We start from the raw sequence: 22,303 nt of genomic DNA, 5'->3' as shown, positions 1-22,303 counted from the left end.
AAAAAGCCAGAAACCTAGCTTTGAAAGTTTTCAAATTTCTATTTCCTTGTGATTAAAAACAAAGATTCATTTTCTTTCAATGAGAAAGTTAATTTATGCGGTCATACCTGCATACTTATACAAAAAAAAAAGAGGGTTTTGGGTTGTGACGCTCTTCCAGCGAACAAGCGAAATGTATTTGTAGTAAGTAAAGTAACCTAAACAATCTTTGATTCACCGCGACACCTACGCCATTCATTAAGCAGTTAACGCAATTCGGTAATGACTGTGCCGTTTTGACACCATTATGAGACCTCCAACAGGCAGATATCTACAGCCAGGCAAAGCTGGTGATATAATGGAGAAGATTGATGGGATTTAGGTTGGCGCACTGCGCCAGGCTGTCGAAGAAAGGAGCATCCAGTGATCTTAATAGTCGAGCTGCCAAACCCGGACATTTACAGAGAAAGTGCCCAACAGTCTTTTTCTCTCAAAGGTCAACACAGCTTCTGCAATGAGGGTTAAATGGTAACCCTAGCTTTTCCGTATGTGTACCGTCCAATGACCGGTAAACACGGCTACGAGTTTGGAAATTCAACAGAGAGGAGTCCCCAGGACTTTCTTAGTCCTCCGTATATTATACTGGGGCTAAAGAGTTTTCGAAATAGCACATGAAGAAATGGAGCACCATCTTTTCTGAGCTTTCCTGGGAAATAATTTGTGCAGCTCCCCTTTAACAAATGTCAGGGGGATGCCGATGCTCGGGTAGGAGGTCTCTGATGACAATTCAGTTCCCTTCCTGTCAAGCTCATCAGCAATTTCATTTCCCTCTTATTTGGAAAGATTGCTCAAGCACGACCCTCAAAACTCTAGTTTGCGGATGGAGAGGTCTGTTCGAAGTTCGGAGAAATACGGTATTAACTGTCCAAAAATGCTACCATGTCCCTGGAGAGATTGCCTCCAGAGGCCAACCTTCTTTAAGCTGATTGCACTTTGAGCTGCGATGGAAATAACGTAAACGTCGATGGAGCTGTAAGTGCAAAACAACATTCTGGGCAGCACTGGGTCAAGTTTTACATGCTCCGGTGATGCCAATGCACGCAGTCCTTTGCACCCTCCCCAGTTCAGCGATGTTATAGCCCTTCCGAAGAGCTACCCACCAAACCAGGCATCCATACGTTAAAATTGGCAAAACCACTGCGCTGTACATCTACAGCACGACCTGTGGCTTGAGTCCCTATTTTCTACCGAACATAGATTTGCAGGAGTATAAGGCTATACTGGCCTTCTTTACCCGATCTTCAATGTGTAGCTTGCAATGGAGTTTGGAGTCAAGTATCACTCAAAGATAACTACCGATGTAAGCGGGAGAACGTGGTTGTTTAATTTAGGAAGCCGAAAGGATGGAGGTTTATATTTTCTGGTAAATAGCACTAGCTCGGTTTTGTCAGAGTTGACTCGAAGGCCGCCAGTGGTAGCCCAGCGACTGGTTATCAGGCTGGTTGGAATCTATTTGTGCTTGAGTTATCATCTTTTTCCTATACGAATACGACTTTGTATTAATACATGCCTATCCGCGCAAGACCTTTGCTTCTCGCAGGCAATTAGAAGCTCGAGGAAGTCAAGTTCACTTCTATTCGGCCTTTACAATGGCAGAGGAAATTTCCATCTCGTCACCAATATTAGGTTAGATTATGGTGGCTGTCACTCTTTTCGAGGGTGTAGTGGGTCTTGGAGGTCCCTTGTGTTACCCATTGTTTGAGTTCAATTCTCCTCCTCTAATTCTCAATGTGGTCAAATCACTTTGTCTCTCTGTCAAACGATGAAATATTACAGATAGCTATGGATCTAAGTCTGCCAGATGTTCAAAAAGGTAAGACTCACCATCAGTAGACCCGAGCGACTGTATTTATTCATACTATATGACGAGACTACCAATTTCTGTGAACGACCTAAAATCGAGTAAATATAAATAAATAAATAATTGGCGCATACACTTCTGTTAGTTGTTTGGTCGAGCTTCTCTTCTTATTTGTGGAAGATGTTGCGCCACAAATGGAAGGAGCTACCGTGTTAATGAGACCTAAAATCAACTGCATTGACTTATTTTGAGTTGCAGCACTTACAGCTGAGATCAAGAACTTCTTACTGGTATAGGAAGATTCAGTAATGAATATGTTGACTCGAATTTTTCCACTACAATAAAGGGTGATTTTTTAAGAGCTACAGGAAAAATATTCAAAAAACCACACGTAAAATTCACTCACGAAATTTCTGAAACCACATGTCCTGCAAGTCAAGCACTTGCATTTTGGGCAAAAAAAAGTTGGATATCATTTCACGGTAGCGCTCACCATTCACAGTTACGTTACGATTCACAGCATCTTCGAGGATCTCAGAATTTTCTCAAAATTTTGATTTCAAAGTCCATTTTAAGCAAAAATCGTTTCTCTTTTCATTCCTGAAAATTTTTCCATAGAATTTAAACCAATCAAGGTGTTTTCCAGCTACTCTTGTTAGCTTTAGCTATAGCTTTATCCTGATAGCCACGAATAATGTCAACTCCAAATGTGTCCTAGATCAATAAGGACCAAAATTTCCTTCAAAATTATGTAATGGCTTGTGGAAATTGCTCCAGTGAAAGGTAAACTCATCCAGTCAATCTAAACAAAATTTTTTTTTCATCACAAAAAAAAATTGCCTGAAAACCTTCAAACCTCATCCGGTTCATCTAAAAAATTAAAAAAAAAAGTTATTCAAAACTTTGTAATTATTCAAGATCCTAGACATAGCATAACTCAAAATATTTATATTTTTCCCAAAAGCTTGTCCAGCAAATTTTTTTTATCACCCCAAAACTACCTGAAAAATTTGAAACCCATCCGGGCCGAATCCCAATGAGCCTTCTTTATGATGAGCGAATAACCAAAGCCGGAAAAGCGGTCACCTTAGCCGAATAGGTTGGTCGAACTACCATTGGGAAGTGCGCAGATTCGAAGTCCCGGGCATGAAACACTTAATTATAGGAAAGTTTTTTTTTCTAATTGCCGCCCCTATCTCTAAATGTATTTCTGCCATAAAGGAGCGCCTCATAAAAAACCATCTGCCGTTCGCAGGTGGCGTAAAAGTTTAGGCTCCTTCATTTTACAGAAAACAGAAGGCACACGCCACAAATTGAAGGAGGAGCGCGGCCGAATGCCTAAAAAGAGTGTAAGCGCCAGTTTTATGAATAAAAGTCGAACGAAAGTCTACCGCCGACGAAAGTCTAGAGACGCTTCAGCATCTGATTTATTAACAAGCGAGCCATATTTAATTTACAGACTTCCCTTTTCGTTTTTCGTAGTATTGCTGGATCTTAGAAAACTGTGTAATTTAAGCTTTGGCTTCCTTACATATAACTTTTTATTTGGAGTCGAAGCTTAATCTGGAGCTGAGCACTGTAAATAATCATAGTCTCTTAAAAAATAATCAGTACTTCTTCAGCGTGTACGCGGAGGCTAAATTCCGTCTTGTAAGTGTAGAGTTCCAGCCTTTATGTAGGTACCAACACACGGTAGAGTTTAGGGCAACGAACTGGCTAATGAATTTACGAGCTGTATGCCGCACACCAAATGGAACCCAAGCCTATTATCATTAAAGATTCGTTCCCATGACAGTCGGCTCTACGTTATCGGAACGACCCGGATTTATATCCGGCCAAGGACTGTCACTCCAGCATCAACTGAGAATGAATGAGCTATGATTGCTGGTTGGGTTGATCATGGAACATAAGCTAAGTTGCCATAGACGTCATTGGCTTCGCGCTAAATTTTTTCTATCGTGAGAAGTTTGGCGATTTAGAGCACTTTATCGTTTTTTGCAGTATTCACTGATTTGATATTCAGTGATACCTCCACCCCATAAACCGCACCAAACTGGATACATTGGTAGCTCTTGCAATTCTTCTGGCTGATCTTCACTCCAAAATCGACAATTCTGCTTATTTACGTACCCATTGATCCAAAAATGAGTTTCGTCGCTGAACACAATTTTTCGATAAAAAAGTGGATCTTCGGCCAACTTTCCAAGAGGCCATTCATCAAAAACTCTGCGTTGCGGTAGGTCGTTCGGCTTCAATTCTTACACCAGCTGTATTTTGAAAGGCTTCACACCTAAATCCTTTCGCAAAATTTTCCATGTTGCTGAGTAACAGAGGCCCAATTGCTGCGAACGGCGACGAATCGATAATTGATGGTTATCATTAACACTCTACGTAAGCGTGTTGGTGGTTTGATGTCCAATAATGTAAATTTGGTTCTAAATTTAGTTACAATAGCTCGAATAGCCGCTTCAGTGGGTCGATTAAACTGACCATAAAATGGATGGAAGAAGCGCGCGATAAACTTTCTTAACAAAACACGCAATTTTATTTATAATAAAATTCAATGATTTGCAAGCGTTGTTCGTTTGTAAGACGATTCATGGTTAAATTATAGACCAAACTGAAGATGTTTGACAGTGAAACAAAACACGAAACGTTCGTCAGCTGTTTAAACCAACTTTTTAAAAAGATAATAGCTAAAAAATCACCCGTAAGAAAACAAATGAGGGGAAGATAGTACGAACTACTATTAAGACTCAAAGTTGAGAAAATACTTGTACACAAGGCGGAGCATTGGTTTGGAGTATCAGTGGATGAGCTTCTTTCATCCGTAGGACTTTTCAACTTCGGTGATTAATAGTAATATTATAATTTCCATTTAAATTTCGTTTTTTAATTTTTATAGAATATTTTAACTTTCTTTAGTAACTTCCAGTTTTAAGTAACTTTCACAAAATTTCTATTATAAAATGTTTGAAGTAGAAACTAAAGGTAACAATGCTCTAAAAATTAGTATCTTCTGACCGGATTATATTCAAAATTTATTAATTTATAATATTTTAGGTAGGTTAGGTTTGGTTGAAGCGGTGGGCCTATGGGACAAACTCTCGCCGTTGTGATGCCGCGAGAGGAGCTTTCCCTATTTCTCCTAAAACATTGCTCGTTTTCAAAAACTTACAATATCTCATATTTCTGCACTGAGATCTTCCAATTCACTAAAAAATTGTGTGCCTAGAATAGTCAATCTCCGTCTGGATAGGGCAGTACACTGGTGCAGAGGGTGCAATATTGTCTCTTCCTTCTCCTCATCTAGACAACTTCTACAGAAGTCATGCGCTTGCACACCCATCCTTTGGGCGTGCTTTCCTATGAGACAGATCCCCGTTATGACGGAAATCAGTGTGCTAAGACTGTCTTTATTTTGGCTTAGCGGAGATTCTGTGCGTTTAGCATTGAGAGTCGGCCACAGTTGATGGACGATTTTGCAGGTGGCTTAATTACGCCATCTTTCGTTTGCTTTCCTTACGATTTCTTCAAAGATCAGTAGGTTGCATGTTTGTAAGGGTGTGCCTAGTCTCGCTAGTTCATCGGCTCTGCAGTTAGCCTCAATGTCGCGATGGCCAGGAACCCCTATTATCCTTAAGCGAAATGATTCAGACATCTCATTAAGCGATGTGCGGTACTTCATGGCTACCTTGGAGGTTGTCGACTATTTTGTGAGTGATTTTATCGCCGCCTGGCTGTCAGTGAATAAGTAGATGTCATTTCCAGATATCGCATCACACTGTACGAGTATTTCAGGTAAATTTACTGTGTTTTAGAACAAAAAATGCATAGGTTAACCTGATGTAGAAAAATGTATTGAAGTGGAAGCAAATCCTTCGCAGATTGACTACTACGTACGGACACTAATGCTTAGAATTTATTAGTGAAGGCCCTACTCTAAAATATCTGTTCCACTGCGTTAGTCAGCCTTGAGTTGTAATTAGTTCTGTTGCTTCCTTGCATACTAAAACTGTTAAATTTCCCACAGTTTGCTTTTTTAAGCTCAAAGTATGGAAATTGAAATCTCATCTGTGCTGCTATACTTTTTCTCAAGAAACGTAATATTCTGCGGCAACACAAATGCATTATATTTAATTTGTTTACCAGGGAATTTCCCAAGTGCCGCTCATAAGCGTTGACTGGGCGCTCATTTGAATAATCAAGTTCTTTGCTGATATTACATATTGTACTTACATACATATACCTATCGCATATGTGTACATATTGCTCGTTCGCTTGAAGAACGTCACAACTCAAAAAATCAAAAATGCCAAAGAAACGACTTCAAAGTTTTCAATTCGCTATGCCTCTATGAATAAAATAAAGATACATATTTATCTAATGAAATACTGTTAATTAACATCGCCATGAATTTTTCACACTGCATAAAAGAAGAGCAGGTGGTAATTTTTGCATACTCATATAAATTTTTTTTTAGGTCATGACGTTCTTCGGGCAAACGAGCGATATGCAGATACATATATCTTAAACGTATTGAAAATATATGGACACGAATGTAAGTTTTGTTGTGAAACTAGTTTGACATGTGTATTTTCACTTTCACAACTAGAAAAGCGTAATTCTTTACGTAAATTGATGACTTATCAAAGGAATTCCCTGGAGGCGGGTTTATGCGGCTTTTTAACGTCGTAGTGTACACAAACTGGCTCCTACAGATGTGTTTGCTGTTGATAGGAAATCTAGGTTGTAGACAGAGGGTGACCCACGGGATGGTTTCTTTATAGAAATGTTTTAAAAGCCACTGTTAAAATTGGTTAGGATTTTCACAGAGATGGAAATGGGACTTATCGCGCATATTGATTTTAGATTCACAACTCTCTTCCTGGTGGTCACGGCTCAGAAAGGCTTGGGAGTAAGTTTCACACGCTTGGCGGCCAACAGCTAGCAGTTGTTTGCGCAAACAGTTTGTAAGGCAACATCTTCAACTCTTTTACGAGAATTCTCTGTAGACTGTTGGTTGATGTTCAATAGCATGGTACGTCATGTCGTCGATACTTCGGGGTCTTCTGCGACATCTTGAGCTGCAGCGGCGATATTTTCTACAAAACGACTTTCGACCATGGTCGACCAAACCTGGCACCATTTCCTGTTGTTTTAAACTCTTCAAGCCGTGCGGCTAAATGCCGTAGTGTTTGCCAAGTTGGTCTCCGTTCACTGGGAAATCTGCATCGAAATTTACGCTTTCAAAACACCACCGATGAATTAAAAATAAAAATGAATAATTGGCACGTACATTTCTGTTAGGTGTTTGCCAAAGCTCCTTCTCCTATTTGTGGTGTTTTTCTTGATGTTGTTCCACAAATGGAGGGAGTTTTAAGCTGGCTCCAAATAGCAAATGGATTTTATGAGGAACTTTTTCAATGCAGAAATACACTCGGAGGTTTGCCGAGGGGCGACCGCTATAAGAATAAACTTTTTCTATTATTTGATGTTTATGCACAGAGATTCGAACCTACGCTCTCCCGAATGATAGTCACGCAACTCAACTCATTCGGCTACGACGGCCGACTCATGAATTATTCCGCAAAAAAATTTAAAGAAATATTTCACGTTCCTGAGCAATATAGCGATCCATGACTTGTGTTGACGTATATTTTCTATGAGTTTACTTCACAAATGTCATGGCGGAATTCACAGTTGCAAGAATTATAGCATCTTCCAATAGCGGGAAGAGTTTTACGATACCTTATAATCTCTTCTTTTAAGATGTTCTTATAGTTTCCCCACCCGATCCAGTGATTGAACTACACCAAGTTCTTCAAAATAAAAATCTACCCATAATGGTTAATGGTTAATGGTTAATGGTTGTAAAGGGTTAAGGTGTGGCCCTTTAGCACTGCGACCATATTGATCTATTGTGCACCCTATTCTGTCTATTGACTGTTAAGTATGCTTAGGAATTGTACCAGCTCCTTCTGAGGGAGTGATTGAAGGTCTTCATCTGTAAGCATGAACTTGTTTAAAAACCTTTTCCTTCTATGCGTCAATCCCGGACATTCGATAATGAGATGTTCTATAGACTCCTCATCTTCTCTATCCCATAAACATCGCAGTTCATCATGAACCGGAGGATGAAATATATGTATCTACATTTGAAAGTTCATATCAGAAACTTGATTAGCTACCATAAGCATGACCTTAGCACTAATGTATGTCATAACGGGGCACTGTCTTATAGACAGACACACTCAGAGGCTAGGCGTGCAGATACTTGACTTCTGCAGAAGCTGTTTAAATGAAGAAGAGGAAGAGACGATCTTGCAACTTCGGTGGCTGTGTCCTGCTCTAACCTGACGCATTTGCACCATAGCCAGACGTATTTCCACCATAGATAGCCAATTTTTGTCTGAGTTGGAAGATCTCTGCACTGTGAAAATCAGGGATCTTCTAAAATTTTCAAGAAGTTCACATTGGTTTTAAGGAGATAAGTATAAGTTTCCCATGCGGTATCACAATGAGTTATGAGCCTGAGTGTGGCTCTTAGTGAGCAGCCGCTATAACATAGCATACCCGTGGTTTTATCTGTTGCTTTTATATTGGGTATATTCAATAACGCATTATAATGCGCAACGTACTTTTGCAGTGCTGGCAATGCGTTCAGAAATGCAAATATGGCAGTACTGCAAATGCATCGCGTTCCAAAACGCCATTTTTGTATCAAACGTCGCGTATTATTTGCAGGAAAAATTTTAATACTGCCAATCTATCAATTGCAACACTTGTCACATTGGCAGTGCTGCCAGCGCTGCAATTACTGCGCATTTATAATGCGTTTCTGAATATACCCATTATCTCCGATCGATCCATATCTTAGCTCTTCTTAAGACTGACTACCTGAGACTTATCTTCACTTTTTTAGAAGATAATCTAAGCTTTTGACTCTATCCCTTGCTGCCTCTTCTTTAAGGTAGATAAATTTCAAGGTTTGCCCATCCGAAGCAAAATTGTGAGAGTAACTAAGGATGCCATGCCCCTCATCGGTAATTCGACAGCTGAGTTCTGCCCGCTCATTTTACACTCATTATTCAGACGGCAACGAAGTAACATGGGGAAATCTGCGTTGATTTGTTTCGTGTATCACCATCACAATCTCAGTTTTAGGGGTTTAAACAAGCCCCGGTTACGTCAGCAAATCAGCTGATTCCGTGAAAATCGCTGACAACCTGTTAACGGTCTGACATTGGCCACACCTCTACATTCTGTACATCGTGTAGACTGCAAGGATGGCAAATTTCAAGGCACGCTTAATAGCTATGGTGGTGGGGAACTTTGGCTGCCACGTCACTTGGGATATGTTTAACAAAATATAGCTTCTGTTAGTGTTATACGAAAAATATCAACATCCACTGCTCATGCCATGTCATTCGTATATCACTAACACAAGCTAAGTCTTGTTTAACACTTCCCAAGTAAAGTCAGCCCATCAGCCGATTCTGTCAAAACACCTCTAAAAATCTTTGCGCCATGTGTACACAATATTTCCCCACAGTACCCCACCTTTTGTCTATTCACCACATTTTCCAATTAAAACAAATTACATTTAGTTTTGTTTGTGTTTTTTGTTTATTAACTTTTCATATTGTGTATACGCAAAGAGTTTGTTGTATTGGGAAATTGTAATTTTGCATAATTCAGGCTACTCACACAGATCTATGCAACTTACACCAATAAGCCAGAGATTCAATACTACTTTTTTCATTTGTCTGTGATTGTTTGCGACGAAGTCTATACATTTTTTCGTTCCCTCTCTCGTTGGTTACTACTTCATTATTTACTTCAATTGTTTTGGCCTTGGATTGATTTCAATTTCTTTTTCAAATGGTCATATCATTTCTCTAAGTCAATTTATGACTTGTTTATCGAATTTTATTTTTCATATTTTTTGATGGCAGCGAATTTTGTATTTGTTTTTCAAGTTAATTTGGTTTTTGTTTTTTATTTTTTATAAACGGCTTGGGAGTTGATGTTCTGCTATAGTTTGTGTTATTTGAAGGGCAATTGTTTTTGTGGAACGCATGCATGTAAGTAGTTGTTGTGTGCGTGTATTTAGATGATTTTCAATTAAATTTAAATTTATTTTATGTTTTTTCATAGTTTGTTTGTTTAGTTGGTTGTTGTTAGAGTATTAATGTTTGAATTATTTTCATAGTTGGGTGTTTTATTTTGGTTTTATATTTTAGATAAATTGTGTTTTTAATTATTTTAAAATTTCTTTCTTTTTAGTTGCTTAAACCTTTAATAGTTTTAAATTTTATTACATACTTTTATTTCTTTTTGTTTTTCTATATTAATTTAATGTTACTTGTTTTTTTTTTGTTTTGTTTTTACTAATCAACAATTAATAGTTGAGATGGAAATTTCGATATTTGTGACCCTCAAAAGCAAAATTTAATATTATCGGGCGGCTAAAATGCGCACCCATTAACGCTTCTTAACGCTGTTTTTTTGGTTGTTGTTGTTCTTCTTCTTCTTCTGTTTCATCGACTGCTTAAACTTCAAATTCTTCAACGTAGTTTTTTTTTGGTTTTTATGGTTGTTTATTTCAACATTACAATTCATACAATTTTCAAAAAAATTACTTTGCCGTGCATTTTTTACTTAAATTTGACTCGACTTTGGCGCCTTTCATTCAGTTTAACCGCGTCCAATTTGAATGCCATATATTAATCATTAATACATTTTATTATTTTTTTTTTTTATTCTATTTAATTCGACGGCGGTGACATAAAGATTTTTGTGTGTTTTTTATTCACTAAATTTTGCTTCGCTACAATTCTTTTGTTTTAACCATTTAACATTTCCTGATTTGTTTTTTTTTTTGGTAGTATACAGTGTACTGCTTAATGTTTGAACTATTTTTTAACGAATTACACACAAATTGGAAATTTGAAAATTACTGAAACTGCTGAGTTTTATATGATTTCATTTTTTTTATTTATGAAGTTGTAATTTAATGCGTCGTTGTGAGTTATGTAATTAGTTTTATGTGATCGCAGCGCTTTGGTGCTAATTTATACTACTTAATTTGACAAACTTCTATGTAAATTTAATTAATATTTTTTTTCTTGACATTTGTTGATGTTTTTTTAAATACATTTTAAAGTTTTACAGAATTTGAAAACAGTTAAGTGTTGTAGTTGGTTAACAATTGCCCTCTGTCGATTTAGGATTTATTTTAAGTATTGAGGATGAGTTAGGAAAATGACTTTCATGCTATGTTGGAGCAGGTGTGAGATTTTGTGGTATGAAGAATTTTTGATTTTTTTAGTATTCAACTTTTTTTCAATGTGTCTTCCAGTTTTGAGGTGTAGTGTCGAATGCGTTTTAAGCATTTTTGGACTAGTATGTATGTATATTTTCAGCTTCATCCGCTATTTGGATACGTAATTATTTATTTGGTACCTTAAAGTGCATGAAAGCGGAGGCGGTGAAATATTTTATATTGCTCGTTATTTTCAAAAATTGTCAGGTGTTATTTTTTTCAAGCCGTTTATAAAATTTTATGTGTCTTATTGTAAATGTTATTCCTTTTTTAATTTACTCTCAAATGCATAAAAATTAAAATATTTTAGAAATATACTTCATACAATTTTTTTGTAAAATAATTTTCAATCTATTTTAATTTCTAAGAATTTGAGTGCTTGTATGTATTATATTCTGTCCGTTTTGGTGCGCTTTTGACATTTTTTTCATACACTACGCTGTTAGTTTTTTTATTTTTTTAATTATTAATAATGTTTTGTATGTCTTCGTAAGTGAGGTTACGTCTAATTGTTTGTTATGTCTACGCATATTCAAACTGGTTTTGTTGTTAAACTGTTGAAATTAGTGTGAGTTGCGCTTTTTCTCATTGTCTCAAAAACGCTTTCAAGTTGTTGTTAGCTGTCCATACGTTTTTGAGTGCATTAAAAGCATTTTTGAAATTATCTTCCCACTTTTTGGACTAATTAGCTTGTTTTCTAGGCGTTATTGCTTAGTATTTCACGCTTTTGAACGCTTGAAGGCTGTGTTTTTGTATTAACTTATTAATTTTTGTGTGCTGTTTCTAGTTTTTGAACACAGTTCAATGTTTCTTTTTACATTTTAAGCAGTTTTTGCGCTTTGAACTGCATACTGGGCGATTCTTAAGCACGCCACGCGTGTTTTGAATGTCTTAAGTGTTTTTTAAAAAGTTACTAAAACCCTTTTGGTTTCTTAACTTCATTTTTTGTGAGCTCTGAAGTAAAACTTTTTGTTTTTGAACAATTAAACCCACTTTTGCTGCATTAAGTGGCTATTTTTTGCGTTCTTTTACTTCTTTTTCACAATTTTTGAAGCAAAAGTAGCGATTTTTTACGCCGGTTTACAGTTTTCGAAATTCACCACGTACTCTTTGGCATGAAATGATGAATGCTTACCAATAGTTGTTTAGTTTTCAATATTTTTTAAACCTGCCTTTGAGCTATAGAGCGCATTTTTTTTTTTGCTTTGGTTTGCGATTTATGGCAAATTACCTATTGGCTTGCGTCATTTTTGACTATTCCAATATGCATTTATCAGTTTATTATATGTTTAAAATCGCTTTCATGTAATTCTTAAGCATTCTTAACTGTATTTCTGCTGGGTTTGTAGGACACATTGCATTCGTTAACGTGTTTCCACAACTTTTACCCATTTAATTTTTTCTGAGAATGATTTGAAAAGGCCTTTTGAGTTTGTAAAAGCGTACAAAGCCGCTTATGAAGTTTGTATTTTTGTATTGTTTTCCTTGTTCATTCCTCTCGGGAGCATAGGGCCGCGACAAGATTTGGCTTGCGTTGGTTTCGCTAATCTATTTGATTTCTGACAGAGTAGGTGATTAGCCTGTCACTTGAAGATATTACACTGTACTTGAAACAGTTATGACTGCAATTTTATTTTTCGTAAATAAATTGGAAGCTTGAAAACTGCTTAAAAAACATATTTCAATATCGCCGAAAGCATTCAAAAGCGTTAAAAACCAAGTTTTTTTTTAACATTTCACAACTTTTACTCTGTTAAATCCATTTGATAGGCAATTTTATGTTTGCTTTTTAAATAACATTTTTTAATATGCTTTAAAGCTTTCAAAAGCGTTAAAAACCAAGTTTTTTTTAACATTTCACAACTTTTACTCTGTTAAATCCATTTGATAGTCAATTTCATGTGTTTTTTGTTTTGTCAGTAATTTCGTTATTCGTTAATTTTTCTGTCGTCTTTGTTGCCGTCAAAATGTTCGTTGTTTGTGTTTTCTTTTTTTAATTTCATGCGTTTTTTTATTGTATTGGCGTGATTTTTGTGCATGCTTTCATGCCGCTTTATGGGCTAATGCTAGTCACTGCAGACACTTTCTTCGTGCTTTTCATTAATTTATTTTACTATTCATTTTGAACATCCACCGTCTACGTTTTGTGCCAGGTGGTGCGTGCGCCAACAGTTCTTCCTTCTGCACTTATGTGGCAATGGGCTTTACAATTTTGGTATTTTTTTTTTTTTTTTTCAATTTTTTCTCCTGCTTACTCTTTGTTTTAGTTTGTTTGGTAATTACAATAATACACACATATTTATATTTTATTGAATGCATGCTTAAACATCTCTTAAGTGTTATTAAATATAAGAACAATAATCATTTTTTCTCGGCATCAACTCTTAATGTTGTTTTTTTATTTGTTTAATAATAAAGTTTTTTTTTTTCAAATTGCTAACTTTTAATAAAATTGTTTCTATTAATTCACTACAAATGTTTTAAATGTGTGATAAAGTTATTTTTTGCTAATATTCATTTATTGTAATGGCTTTTTACTTTTTTACTGTATGGACTTTCCCTACTTGCCTCCAGCTCTTTACGTTTACTAGGTTATGCGCGGTTATGATACGTTAATCAAATGCAGTTTTCTCGCTTTTTTATTTAATTGCTTGCATATTTGTGTAGATATTTTATAGGTTCCAGTGTTTTCTCTAAAGCATAATATTTGCATAAAATACGTGTTATTTGGAATATATGCATGTATATGTAGATAAATAATATTGTTGTTGTATGCGCATGCGCATGGATTGGGGTTAGTAATGTAGTAATATGAGTATGTAGGCATAAATATGTATTGCGCGCACGAAACGTCGCATTTTTGTTTGTTGGTTATTTTTTGTTTTTGGTATTTAATAATGATAATAGTTAATGTTTGCGATATTGAAAAGAAAATACGTAACAATTAATATTCGTTTTAGGTATAAAAAAAATTGGAATTTCGTTTAAAGTTTACTCCCCAAGAAATTTTATATATATATATGCTTTTATGCGCTTTTTTAATTTATGTGTTTAAATATTTTTGAGTTTAATATTCAATAACATATTTTTTATTATATAATTTAGTAATTGTTTTTATATATGTGTAAGTATGTATAATATTTTGTTTATAGTTAATAAGTTGTTGCGCAACTTTAATTATTTATTTTATTTTTTCTTTTACATAAATTATGCGAAACAGCACATAGGTCGCTGGTATTGACTTCTGTGCTGCCGCCAACTGCGTTCTAAGCTAAGTTTCGGTGCAGCATATTTTAATAAATCAGTGTAATCAGCTTACATATCTACGTTTATTGGCCCACTTACTCGACTTTGCTTACAAATATAAACTTATTTATATAGAATGCATATATGTAAGTTATAATTATACAAATGTGTATGTGTTTACATGGTTTTTATTTTAATATTTCATGCATTTTTCTCATCACAAACATTTTCTCTTTCCACATTTCTTGCACTTTACTGCTTTGCCATTTTTATATGGCGCTCCTTTATAGATTTTTAATGTTTTCTATATATCTTTACATATATATGTATGTATGTGTTTTTCTACCATAGTTATTGTTTTCATTGTTGTTAGTTTTTGCTTTTATAACATTTTTGTTGTTGTTCTTCTTTATTTAACTAAATAAACCATTTACCAAGTATTACAATAACAGTTGCATCTAATTCAAATAAAATCCATTTACCAAGTTAACCTATGCTATATAAATATATGTATATATATTTAATAGCATACAATTTGATTTAAAGTGTTACAGCTTTACATTTTTCAAATAACGCGTAATAACATTGAATTAATACAATTAACGTTTAACAAACACCTATAATGGGTATACTCGTACGTATATATAGAACTCTATATGTATATTAAAATTTGGCAACAGACATATTTAGAAAGTTGTAAGCCTTGAGAAAAATAAAATAAAATAAACACAAATAAAAAAGAGTTTTAAATAGTATAAATACTTTCAAATTCAAAATAGAAAAAAAAAAAAAAAATATGGTTACAAAATTATTATAAAACCACAAACCAGTATTTGGTGCATATAAAATATTTATTATAAAAAATATTCATTAAATGAATTAAAATCACTCCAAAAAAATATTGCATTAAAAATGCATCAAATCAATTTAATCAAACATAACAAAATGCTTCAAGCATGTTTTTTTTTTGTTTTGTTTTCAATGCTTCCATTTACCGCATTGCAATAGCCAACATCTTTCATTATTTTCATAACATCGTTAGTTTTGTTTTGTATTTTTACTGTTACTAAGAACATTCATTGCTGTTACTAAGAACATTCATTTCTGTTCTGTAAGATCATTTATTGTATTTCACCGTTATTAAGCACGAAATTTTAACTTTACATTCAAATCATCTCTTTCTGTTTGCGTTGCACTTGTTGTTGCTGTAGCAGCTTACTCCGTTTGCGTTGCACTCTTTTCGTTCAAGCGAATTAGTTCAGGTGCAATCCAGATACACTTGCACATCTAATCACAACATCTCTCTTCTCCTAAATACCAATTTTCTCTTCAAAATGAAAACGGTAAATTTATTTAGCATCTCAGTTGATAAAAAGATGACTAGCGAATTCCCTGCCGTTTTTGACCAATACACGAATATCCCTCAGATACATTTATGACAAATCCACAACGCAAATAATTCTACAACTTCTTATTAGATGTAACAGAAATTTCGTCAACATTTTGTGGTTTGCAGACAGGGACGCTCTCGTGTAGGATTTCGTATGCATTGCACAATCGTCTTGTGTGGTATTTAAAACACAAATAACTCTCAGGTTACAATTTTCTCTTCGAGCATTAAGTAATTCGTCATTTGATATTAATTTCACTTTATCTTCATCTCGATATACAGATTGTTCCAGCATTTCTTTCCTATCATTCCCCTATCTCATGATTGTTAAGAGTAGCCTTTCTGGCAAGATGTGGTTCTCCTGAGTGAACTTGGCAAGCGAATTAGATACAGTGTTTAGCATGCCTGAAGAATATGATCGAGTTGAATCATACTTCAGAATTCATTTGAGATCCATTCAAGCAAATATCACCGCGCACCGTGCCGGTAGCATTGGCGATTTTTTTACACGGCTGCCATGATATATGAAAAATTATGCAAAATTTCTATTTCCCATTTTTTTAAGTTCCTCGAACTACATACTTTTTTTTAGGTCATTTAAAGTACTTGTTACATTTTGTATTACACAATATGAAATTTTAAATTAAAATATGTTTATCTTTGTTTTGGTTTTAAGAAGCTATTATTGCTTCTATTCTATAATAATAATAATAATAATAGTAATAATGTTGATTATTTTCCATCTTTTATACGAAATATTAGCAATTGGAATATGTCTGCTGTTTAGTATTAGTATGTTAGTGTGTAGATGTAGTGGTACTGTCTGCAAAAAATATGTTCCTGTGTGTATTTGGTTCTTGATTGGTTTTGTCTAGTGAAAGTATTTATGTGTATATATATATTTCTGTTTGATGTAGATAAATAACTGGGGTTACTTATTGCTGTCTTCGAAAAAAATATTTATTGATCTTATGGTACTGTGTTGTGGAATTTAAAAATTACGTTTTTGTTTATGTTTTGATTCCTTTTATACGTTTACTATCTGGAATAATTATTATTTGTTGTAAATTTATCGTAAATCGGGATCCTCATCGGCTGCCTTCTTAATTCTAAGCAATATTGTGGTATACCACTGGTCCAAACGTGAAATGCTATCGTAATCTTTGACCGCTTCTGTGAAGCCTTCGATGTTTTGCTCCTCCAAGTGCTCACAAAGTACCTGCAAAATGAGTAAAAGTAAATTTGTTAATATAAAATATCAACACCAGGCAATTGCCATGTAAACATCGCTCTGTAATTGTGATGCCGAGCATCGGGTGGGCATACCGTGGCAAGCAATTAAAATGCACTCAAACCCACAAAAACCAAAAAAATAGACAAAAAAAAAATAATAATAATAAAAAAAATACAAAAATAAATAAATAAACACAAAAAGATAAAATAAATACAAAAAAAAATAAATAAATAAATACAAAATAAACACAAAAATAAATAATACAAAAAAAATAAATAATAAAAACCAAATAATAAAAAAAAAAAATAAACACAAAAAATAAATTAATTCATAAATACAAAAATAAATAAATAAACACAAAAATAGATATATACAAAAATTAGTAAATAAATAAAAAAAATAAAAAAAATAATCGAATACAAAACCAAATAAACAAATAACAAATGCAAAAAAAAAAAATAAACAACACAAAAAATAAAAATAAACAAATACAAAAAAAAATAAAAAAAAGTAAATACAAAAAATAAATTATTTAATAAATACAAAAAATAAAAAAATAACGAATACAAAAATAAATAAACAAATGCAAAAAAAAAATAAAAATAAAAAAAAACAATCGAATCTAAAAATTAATAAAGAAATACAAAAAATACATTAAAAATAAATAAACACACAAAAAAAAAACAAAAATAAGTAAATAAATACAAAAAAAAAAATAAATAAATAAAAAAATAATCGAATACAAAAATAAACATACAAATACAAAAAATAAGTATATTAATAGAAACAATAACAAATAAATAAAAACAAAAAAAAAAAAAAAAATGTAAATAAATACAAAAAAAAAAAAAAATAAATAAATACATATAAAATAAAAAATAAATACAAGGAAAAAAAAAACCAAAACAAAAGCCATCGAATAATTTTCAAGGATCTAAACCCGGATTAATAGTTAAGTGCACCAACCAACAATAAATACACGCCCAAGAGTGATTGCGGGTGCAGAGCTTTACAGAAGAGGCAATGAAGCTCCAACCCCCGAACGTCGTTATCGGAGACCAACCACCACCCATTGTAGACGAAGAGCTGGATCTACCTCGTGAGACCCGTGTAACTTTAGCTCAATTAAAAAAAAAAAAAAAATAAATAAATAATTGGGCCTACACTTCTGTTAGGGGGTTTGGCCGAGCTCCTCTTCCTATTTGTGGTGTGCGTCTTGATAATGAGGGACCTACAGTCTTAAGCCGACTCCGAAGCGCATATGAGGAGCTTTTTCAATGCAGAAATACACTCGGACGTTTGCCATTGCCTGCCGAGGGGCGACCGCTTTCGAAAAAACTTTTTCTTCATTTCGGTACTTCATGCCCTACGCATGACGATGACAATCAGCAACCACACCGCACTGGCAGGGTCTAGTGCATTGCTTCAACAATAACACGCCCAAGCGCGGAAGAATTCCCCCTGCTACCCCCTGCTAAATGATGATCACATTCGACCGTAGTAGTAAATGATCACGCGGTAAATTTGAACGAATGCATCCTATTAAGTTTTGTGAATTGCGTGAATAAAGAAAATTAAAATCCACCAATAATAAGTATCCTATCAAGTTTTCCAACTAAAAAAAAGTTATTAATGCTAAATTTCGCACTACAAAGATATCATCCCACTAAAATCCGGTGATCTCCTACTAAAAACATCGAACAGAATTTTCTGTAAGCTGTCGCAGGCGTTTCAGTGAAAATTACACCCCGTGCCAATCTAGACTTCATTCAAGGAAGATTCGACATTTGAGCAGAAGACCTAACATAAAACAAAACTGGTATCGCAGATGGTGATTCAGTTAAACAAAATCATGAACAAAGTCGGCAATGGTCGGCTGGTCCAAAAATGGTTCAAAACTTAAGAGCACATTTTTAATTCTAAAAAATGTAGAGTTGTGTAGAACGTGCACACTGATTCACCCGCACGAAATTTGCGAAGAAAGCTGTAGTGTTTATTGTTAAACCATACACACACATCATTTGACTCCCAGTGTCCTACATTTCGCGATGCATAAAGCAATCAATAAGCTACGAGTAAAAAACGATCGATGATGTACCGTTCACCAAGCGTGGACTATTTAGAAAGCCATACTCCAGCAACAGCGATGCGTTTTGCGCAGTAATTATATTTTCTCATGGCTAGATTGCCGGAACGAACTGAATTTGTATTAAGTGAAGGTAAGTCAATTCAGCAGCATTACCAAAAATGTATGCAATTATTAAAAAATTAGTGCTGTATGCTGTAATTTCGCTGTAGTTCCCTTTCCTTGCCAATGTAAAACGTAATATATTCTTCACTCTTCCATACCTTAATGAGCTTGAATTCACGCGAATCCTGGAATGCTGGATATTGCTGTGCATATTTTTCAATAGCATGTTGAGCATTCAATAGATCCACACTCAAATGACATAACGCGGCCCGGAAGAAGTACTCTTTAGCGCTGTACTTGAGCAGTGAACTTTCCAGGGATGAAGCAGCAACCTAATGGGGCATAAAAAAAAAAAAGATTTACCATGAATATAAAACTATAATAAAGTACACATCTTTTAACAATATTCTTACCTGCTCGTAAATATTAATGGCCTTTTCGTAATCTTCCAGCTGTGCGGCATATTGAGCGACCTTCAGCATACATTTATTGGCTGAGCTCACCGATTCTTCGCCCTTAAAATAATCAGCAGCTTGTTCATAATGCTGCACAGCTTTGGCCTAGAAGATAAAAAAGTGGCTGTTTTAATGAAATTCTGCAACGTAGTTTCAAAATCTAATGTAATTAAGGTATTTCTCTTTATTCAGTCAACTATGGAGTTCCGTTTCAACTCACCAGCGTTCCTGGGTCGCTTTCATACATTTCAGCAATGCTCTGATGATGCTTTGCTGCCATGGTAAAGCGTCCCATATCGGTGTAGATGTCAATTGCCTTTAACAGGCACGAGACAGCGCTTTCAACATCGATCTACAAAAAGTGATGGTTATTAGCATTAAATGAAATTATACAATTTTTTGAGCGGTTTCCATACTTTTTTGTAGCAATTGGATGCATCCACATATGCAACCCCGGCATCGTGGCGACTACCTGCACGTGAATGCAAATTTGCTGCCTCACAAAAGCATTCACCGGCTTTTGACCAATTTTTGGACATCTTGAACATATTGCCGGCGCGTTGATAACATTCGATGGCATCTTCTACCTTATTCGAACCACTGTATATTAAAAATGATTTTATTAAAACAGGTTTATTCAAAATTAGTTGTGTGTGGCGGACAGTATAAATTTTTTAAAAATGTAAAGAATGCCGTTTGGAATAAATTGACTGAACCATGCTGTTGACAGTGGAGTCATTAGTGCTCGTGTTCAGTTGTCCACAAATCCACAAAAAAAAAAAAAAAAAAAAGATTACGATATACACAGGAAAAATCGTCGGACGATTATGAAATTTTGGAATATTTAGGATATTCTTTTGGTTTGAAACTCCGTATTTATATGAATACATATTTTAACTTTGAATAATATATGTATGTATACAGGTACATATATTAACAACAAAAGTTAAATAGTTCTGACAAAGAGGATGTCTCTACTTACAAAGAATTATCGTTTTTTGTTTTTTATTTGTGAAAGGAGCCTCCCTACACATACGAATGTGTATGTAATATATCTGCAAAATAGGCTAAGCCCAGACTTCCGGGTGAGACGTACAGCGACGCAAAGGCAGTGCTTCTGCGCCCCGATTTTCAGTATACACAGGACAAACAAGGATTTGACATGAAGTATGAGCAAAGTGTAGTGTAAACACCAACAAAGAATCTAGGTGATGCGGGGCGTTGTGAGCAGCGGAATTTTGTGAAAAATCGAAATCGTTGTTGATGACGATTACGACAGCGACACGACATTGCGGCAGTGTGCAGATTAGATTCAGCAAAATTGACCTGCCCCAGCAGCGTAGTGCAGACTGGTGTACTACTAAATCTTATTATTTTAAACTTGGATACTTTATAGTAAATTATCCATACTTAAGATGATGGTATACCCATTTAATGCTCCACTTATTAGTCATCACATTCTCAGCTTTCACATAGTAATAAAATCAATAATCTTGTTATTGCATCAAGCTACGCCACATTTTTCACTATATACATAATTATTATACGGTAGTAATGCTTTAACAAAGGAAATTCACACTTTTGCAATAGATTTTCAAATATATGTATACTTAATAATGCCACAATTTAGTGCTAGAGCTTCAATTACAATCTGAAGTCTGGAAACACCCACTCACCCAAATAGCGAGCCGAGAAATCCTTTCTGTTGTGTCAATTTCTTCTCGGCCTCGGCCATCAATTGCAGCGCTTTCTGCTCATTGTCGCCCATAATTGCAAATTTTCCACAATTTGCAATTAATTGCAACAATTTATAACGCTAGGGAATTTTATTTGACTGGCACAAAATTTTTTCACTGCCGTTTGCGGAAATGCGTTGGAAAAAATAAAAAATCAATGACGAAGAACGGACGAAGCTTCAGTAGCTGCAACGACGACGGCGACGACAACGAAAACACGATTACTGCAGCATTGGCAATATGTCAAATCATAGAAAAACAAAAGCGACGACGGCGGCAGCAGCGACAGCACAATGACATCAAGAAATAAGCGAAAAGCAGGGAATTATTGAGGTTGAGAGATTTCGGAGGTGTAATGCGGAAACAATAAAAAAACGTGCCGTTTTGAGAAAATATAATATATAAATGAGTCAGTTTTTTTTAAATATTTTTAACACCAATTTCTGCTATCAAAAGGTTACGTTTCCGAAGCAAATATTAAAGAAAATTTGATAAATATTTATAAAATATATCAACCAATTACTTTACATTTCAACATGTTCGTAGTTCTTAGTAAAATTTTGATAATTATAAAACATTAAAAACTTTCCAAACAATTCCTTTTAACCTATAGTGGAACGGATTGGCGCGTGACAGCTATTCGGAGGTGTACAGGTACGAAACCACGGGCACGAAACATGAATTTATACTACCAGCGGTCGCTGCTTGGCAGGCAATGACAAATCTCTGAGTATAATTCTGCTATGAAAAAGTTTTTTTATAAAAACCTCATATGTCGTTTGGAGGCGGCGTAAAACTGTCGGATTCTCTATTTGTGTATATAATTTAATGACACTTAAAAAAAATAGATAAGCAATTGAAGTTATTTTGCTCCCATACGTAA

General features: G+C 34.7%; 1 protein-coding gene across 1 annotated transcript; it reads right to left on the bottom strand.

Annotated features, from left to right (window-relative positions):
- Positions 1 to 10,419: 10,419 nt before the first annotated feature.
- On the bottom strand, positions 10,420 to 21,646 carry LOC128860303 (alpha-soluble NSF attachment protein). Its single transcript, XM_054097747.1, has 6 exons — positions 21,361 to 21,646; positions 20,101 to 20,284; positions 19,905 to 20,036; positions 19,643 to 19,789; positions 19,388 to 19,561; positions 10,420 to 17,023 (listed from the first exon to the last, which is right to left on the bottom strand). Exons 1-6 carry the CDS (start codon positions 21,450 to 21,452, stop codon positions 16,874 to 16,876), a joined length of 879 nt encoding a protein of 292 aa, XP_053953722.1. The 5' UTR covers positions 21,453 to 21,646; the 3' UTR covers positions 10,420 to 16,873.
- Positions 21,647 to 22,303: the final 657 nt, after the last annotated feature.

Source organism: Anastrepha ludens, chromosome 4 (genome assembly GCF_028408465.1).
Source record: "Anastrepha ludens isolate Willacy chromosome 4, idAnaLude1.1, whole genome shotgun sequence".
Classification (NCBI taxonomy): domain Eukaryota; kingdom Metazoa; phylum Arthropoda; class Insecta; order Diptera; family Tephritidae; genus Anastrepha; species Anastrepha ludens.
The sequence above is the reverse complement of the archived record's forward strand: the minus strand, read 5'-3'. Positions and strand labels throughout refer to the sequence as shown.